This window comes from Rhinopithecus roxellana, chromosome 2, assembly GCF_007565055.1.
Source record: "Rhinopithecus roxellana isolate Shanxi Qingling chromosome 2, ASM756505v1, whole genome shotgun sequence".
Classification (NCBI taxonomy): Eukaryota; Metazoa; Chordata; class Mammalia; order Primates; family Cercopithecidae; genus Rhinopithecus; species Rhinopithecus roxellana.
In genome coordinates this window covers 141,421,197-141,427,413 of record NC_044550.1, presented here as the reverse complement: position 1 = coordinate 141,427,413, position 6,217 = coordinate 141,421,197, and the positions used below count along the sequence as shown (strand labels likewise).

At 43.4% G+C, this 6,217-nt stretch overlaps 1 protein-coding gene across 1 annotated transcript in view; it reads right to left on the bottom strand.

Moving 5' to 3' along the window:
- Nucleotides 1-4,062: 4,062 nt before the first annotated feature.
- Nucleotides 4,063-6,217, bottom strand: part of TBC1D1 (TBC1 domain family member 1) — a 243,683-nt gene continuing 241,528 nt past the window's right edge. Inside the window, 1 exon segment of the mRNA XM_010365815.2 lies at nucleotides 4,063-5,894. Coding sequence (XP_010364117.2) covers nucleotides 5,691-5,894 — 204 coding nt within the window. The 3' untranslated portion in view covers nucleotides 4,063-5,690.

The window sequence follows — 6,217 nt, the reverse complement described above, 5'->3', positions numbered from 1 at the left end:
CTCCTCTGTTAGCTGGTTCCTTCCCAGTCTCACTTGAATACCAGCTCCTCAGCTGAGTCCTCGCTGAACATTCTAGGCAGGCAGCCCCCACCTCATGATTGATTTTTTGTTTACTTATTCCAATTACCTATCTCCCTCACTAGAATAAAAGCGCAACGATGGCAGATACTTACTTTGTCGTCTCAGGACCTAGAACAAGGCTTGGTACATAGTTGAGGGCTGGAGAGTGAAAGCAGGGGAGACGTCATGCTCGCTGAGCTGGATATGGAGAGGCAGGCAGGTGAAACCATACTGTGCAAAGACAGTGCGACTATAGTGAAGAGAGACAGACCCAGAGTGAAAAAACTAATATCCTTTCTAATAACTAACCCATTTAGATGACTTGAGCATATGAAATTTAGGAGTAAATTTGAGAGTCACTTATTTCAAAGAAAAGAAAGTAAATAGATTATGCCCTCCTTGGTAAGAAGTACCAAGCAGAGATAAGCATTCGGTATCATTAAGCAGACCCGCATGCAAACTTGCCTCTATCTCCCTAATGTGCTACTTCGCCATCTGCAGTTTCCCCAAGATGGCACCTCAGGAGGTCATCCTGTAGGGTGCTGAGAGCCAAAGCCCAAGTTTAACAGTAATCAGAGTCACCTCTTCCAACAGTTGGAAGAGATTAGAAACATAGTTACAGGGTTTAGAAAGAAAAGATTTCTGGAAGAGCAGAAAGGAGACACCCCAAATTGGTCAACATCGATCCAAATATGGAATAAGAAAAACAAGGGCAGGAAGATGTAGTCAGAAGAGTGAGGAAAGCAGGCAAATGACTGGGAAAAAGGATGTAACAAAGCTGTCCCCCCACCCCTTGGCCATGCCAGGTTGTCCTGGCTGTCTTCAGTGGGTCTAAGGAAAGGGCACTGCAGTAATAAAATGCCATGATTCACAAGGAGTGATTCACAGCCTCCATTCTTCACACACACTGTTCAGTTCCTCTCTGTCTTCTCAGCCAAGCACTTTGCAGGCTCAGAACCACGAGTCTTCGGTGGCACTGCAGGGAAGGGCTGGGCGCGAGACGGTTGTCTACAACAGGACCATGCAGGTGGGCAGGTAGCCGTGTGGCCAAAGGCCTTAGACTAGAACTTGCTACCTCTGTCCCTACCATGATTATTCAGAGCAGAGGCTCCAAGTGGGGTGGGCCCAGGAAAAGATGATGGAGGAAGTGCTAGAGAGTGCTTTTCAGAAAAGGGTTGGGAAGTATTTCTATGGGTTAGGTCATCTTTTGGCCAAAAATCATGTGAGGGTGTTACTCAAACAATCCTGGAAACTGCTTTTATAATTTGTTCAAAACTTTCCAAATGAAGAGTTTCGGTGTTTTAAAGTCTTTGGTTAAAAAGTATAAAACCTTTTATACATTTGTGTCATCTGCCATGAGAGAAGATGGAAATTCATTACTCAGATTTCCATAAAAACCTTTGCATAACTGATGAAGAAAAATGAAGAATAAGCAATTATGACTTAATGTGTCTAGTTGTGTTCTTCTTCCATTTAGAGTTACTAAATTTTGGAAGTCAGTGCATTAAAATCAACCATAACACTAAGCTGAACTTGTAACTGACATGTGAATTACTAATCACAGTTTTAAAGCATTTACAGTAATGAGATGCTCATTATTCTTAAAAATACTGAATAGGAATTTTATCATTAATATTTTTAAACATTGTATTTTAACCTCATTCAAAACTTCTAGAATACAATTTAGTCATGCACAAAATTTATTAATAAACATACATCTTGTGGTAGAAATCTAAACACTTTACTACTAAGGTTTACAACCAAGACAGTTGTATGGTTATTTTTACAGATATTAAGAGAGATATCTATGAAGCCTAAATACTAAGAACATTCTTTTAAATATTTTATCAATTTCAAATTATCCAAATAACTGTTGTGGCTGCTCCATACCATATAACTCTTGAATTTCCCTGATCATTTTAATCATTTCTAGAGATGGCAGCAAAATAGTTTACATAATGGAGTTTCTCTTTTATAAAACCGAAGGTAATTCTGTGTTGATTTGTTTCTTCTAAAAACATTACAATGCAAAGGTTTTCAAAAGTCCAAAGGTAAAAAGGAAATAGCTGTCAAGAACAAACATTATATCTAATCATGTCAAATCCTGTTGCAATAGAATTTCTCCGCCTCTGGGTCCACGCACAGGGGTCACTCACTGGAGAGCCTCCCAGTTTTAACTCCCTATCAATTAAAGCTGCCGGAGGCATTTCAGGAGAGAAACTGATTTGGGCTCTTTACAATACAGGTCAACTTTGTGAAAATGAAGCAAACATCTCTTTGCTTTGTAAATTGATGTCATCAGAAATGGTTCCCAAAACTCACTGGAAGTAAAGCTGGGTGCTGCCCACTATTAGGCAGCCAGAAGGCCAGGGATCTACTCTGATCCTGTAACCAACCATCAGGTGATTCTGAAACTCTCTACACCTCACTAAGCATTTTCCTGTACAAAATGAGGTGGGAGGTTACTTTCTAGTATGAAGAGAAGCTCCTTCCAGCTTTCCCAGTCTAGAATTATTTTGAGCGATGTCAAACCCTTAAAGCAAAGTTTACATTTAAGACAATGTGGCTTTATTGTCCCACATAGTTTCTGGATTTTAATTAGTAAGATTAAATAGTAATCAGAGTCAGCTCTTCCTACAGCTGGCAGAGCAGGGCAGATGAAAGCTGGGAGGCAGTCCCAGAAGCCAGAAGTGGTCTCTGAAGTTTGTCATCTCTAATGGTGCACCATCAGTGACTCTCAATGCCAATGTCAATCTGAGTCCAAACTTTATGGATCACTAATTGTACACACTTAGACGAAGGGCCTCTATAAAAGGACTCATACATGCACGCTGTCATTCAAAGTAGGCAGGTTCCAAAATTAACCATGGTGGCTTATACTATGTTAACGTGGTTAATCCAGAACTGTGTTTTCCAGAGTCCCCTTCCCTGGTGGTTCTAATTCAGAATTGGCTCTAAGACATGCTGGCATGAGATCTGGAGGGCCAAAGTGAAACAAGTACCATTTTTCTCTGAGATAACCATTGTTCAATATGGTGTAGCAACAAGACAGACACAAAGGTGCCTAGCCAGTTCCGGCTTGTCCTCATTCCCTTCTGCTTCACCTCTAGCTCTTCTTCCTGAGTGCTGACTAGGGTGGCCCCAGCACACCACTAAATACCTGGCTGCAGACCCATAGAGGTGGTCACAGAGCCCCCGCCACGTCACCTGCCCAGGCCCACTTCTGCAGTGGCCTTGTGCTTTGCTTCTAAAAGACGACCTGGTGACTTAGCCTGATTCACACGCCTTCTGAATCTTCACTTCTCCAGCGCTTCACACAGTTGAGTTTGATCTAATTCTGTAACAAAATTTGGTATCCCATGGCACTTGGAGCAACTCTTCTCCCGTTTACCAAACCAGACACACAAACCTCCAAATGGACATTGTTGTTCTAGCTATAGGCCACCCCTGAGAGGGAACCAAGTGTGCAAGCTGAAGAGAGTCTCATCCTGTTCCAGGTAATAGTACACTTCTTGAGGCCTCATAATGTCTTAAGAGGCATAAATGGCATCAAAAGATTGACACCAGCAAGTGCACAAATGATTTTTGGGGGAAATAAAACACAAAACATGGTTTACTAATTTGGCTCTGAGAATCCTCACACAGTTGCCTCTCTGCACCTTGCCTAGTAAGTCACAGGCTGAGACTGTCCAACCTACATCCACAGGCTCATGTCAACAGTCCTTTCTGCCCAACACAATCTCGTAACAGCACTCACTGCCACATACCACTGATGAAGCTGGTCTCATCAGTGCTAAACTTACACCCTGGGTAGAGGTGTTACAACTTACATAATTAACACTCAGATAACAATACTGGAAGCAGACACCAATATCTCAGATAATCTCACTGATGGTTGGGTAATGACCACACATAGGCCACAGGCGTTCATAAGGCATTCCTTTACTCCCAGCCTGAAAAGCAAAAATCCAAAGTTAAAAAAAAAAAAAACCACCATAAAAATGTGGGCATGAATTATTTCTTGTTTTATTGCTTTCGTGTTTCTTACTTGATGCAGAGTCAATGTTTTTGAGTAACAGTAATAAGATGTCCAAAATCCAACAGTAAACATTCAAATAGTAAAATCTGATGTAGAACAAAGTCCTTGAATGTTCACTCCTTTAACTTACATCTAGCGGAACCACTAGGGATAAAGGCTGAACTCATCATCTTGGTTTATGATGGAAACCGCTCTCCTCTGACCCAGGAACAGGAGGAAGTCTCGAACGCCAGCCACCTGGTTAGGCACTGGGGGCAGCACTGTGGTCTCCTCATGAAATGGCAGGGGAGACTCATAATGAGTCTAAGTATGGCAAACTCTCCTTTTACCCCAGGATTAAGAGACACCCCACAACTGAGAGAATCAAAAGAAACTCCTATGGAATAGAAGAAGTGGTTACAGTAATAAAGATCAGAAATGATGGTGTTGTCAAGGAAGTGGCCTGTGACTGCACAGAACCTCAACTTTGTAAGAAAGCAACCCACTCGTAAATGCACATCAGAGAGGCTTTACACAGTGACTGGCTGCAAGCAGGACAACCGTGAGCAGCATTTTGCTTGTTGAAGGCACAGATCCTCGTCATCCTGAGAGAGGAGAGTCACTGCGTGCGACCTCTGAAAAACTGTCAGCTGTCATAAATCTGATTGCAGCTTCAGCCTGATCTTTTTTTTTTTTAAATCCCAGACTCTTGGGGCACCCCTGAATATCTTGATGTGCCTGCTCCTTCTGCAAGAAATCAGATTTCCAAGGGATGGAGACTCAAAGGAACATGATTGCATTACATCACACAACAGGCAAAAATAAATACATGACTCTATAGTATGGGTATGAAAACTACCACAAAGAAATATCTCAGACCCCACAACTGCAGCTCACATACTAGCAATACCTGGTAGGGTCTAAAAGGTGTCAACTGTCCCATAAGCATTTACCTACTCTGACTTTGACCAACTGTACTTATGGGATAAGCAAAAATGTATGAAAACACTCTGTATTTTTTTAAAGACAAACTTTCTTAAATACCAGAGAGATCAATTTCACTTGACAGTGATCAGGATATCCAAATTAAATACATCACTTTCAATTCTTCCCAATGATCATCTTAGGTTTCCATAACAAGAATGGGCGAGAGCCAACTGCACCTTGCCAGTGACAGAGGGTGTAGTTGTCACACAAACCCTCCTGGAAGAATGATGGCCCCACGTCTCTGCCTGAGGAATGATCTTGAGCTCCTCCAGCTTTTGAAATTCCACAGTATTGTGAATGCTCTTTACAAATACAGTGATACTCAAAAAGGAACCAACAAGAAAACATAAGTTGCATTTATTCACGTCCACGCCATCTAAAGCTACTGTGTACAGTAATCAGGACTGGAGAAGGGACGATTTAGTATCTAAAAACAACAACAAAAACACTCGGACATGTCCCCTGAATTCCAAGTTGGAGTTCGTAAGACTCTACTTGCTGACAAGCCGGTTTCCTCCCTGAGAAGCACACTTTCTGCTTCCTTCTCTCCCTCCAGCGTCTTCTGAACCTCTCAGTTAAGGCCTGGACAGTGTGGGATAGTGTTGCAATCTCTCCTGCAGAGCTGTCAGTCGCCCGTGGGCTCGGGCTGCGTGCACTCAGGCTCTCGGAGGTCGCTGGGTGATGCGCTCACACGCCGCAGCTCCTCCACCATCTGCAGCAGGGCAGACCGCTCCAGCTCTAAGGTAAGCATGGCCTGCTTCAGCTTGCTCTCGCTGCTCAGGAGCTTCTCAATGGTGGCCTCAAGGCTTTGGATCCTACCATTTGCCAACTGGAGAATAAAAGAAATGAGAATACAGTGATAACACAGGAGGGATCCAGCACGCACTCGCAGTCCAGCCTTGGGAGCACTCTGGAGCCGTGTTTCGGCAGGGATGAGTCTACAGTTTATCATCAGTTCTGGCCACACAGGAAGGCAATTCGCACTCTTTGCGGGTAGGTGGACCAGGCCCTTAAAGGCACTCCGAGAGCCCCCTGCTATAGCTGCTGTGGAAGCCGATGCTGAGAGATGGTGGATCACAACACAGAGGGAACCCAAACCCCCAGGCACCACCACCGGAAAGACAGCTCGGATGGGGCCAAAGAATGCTTCAG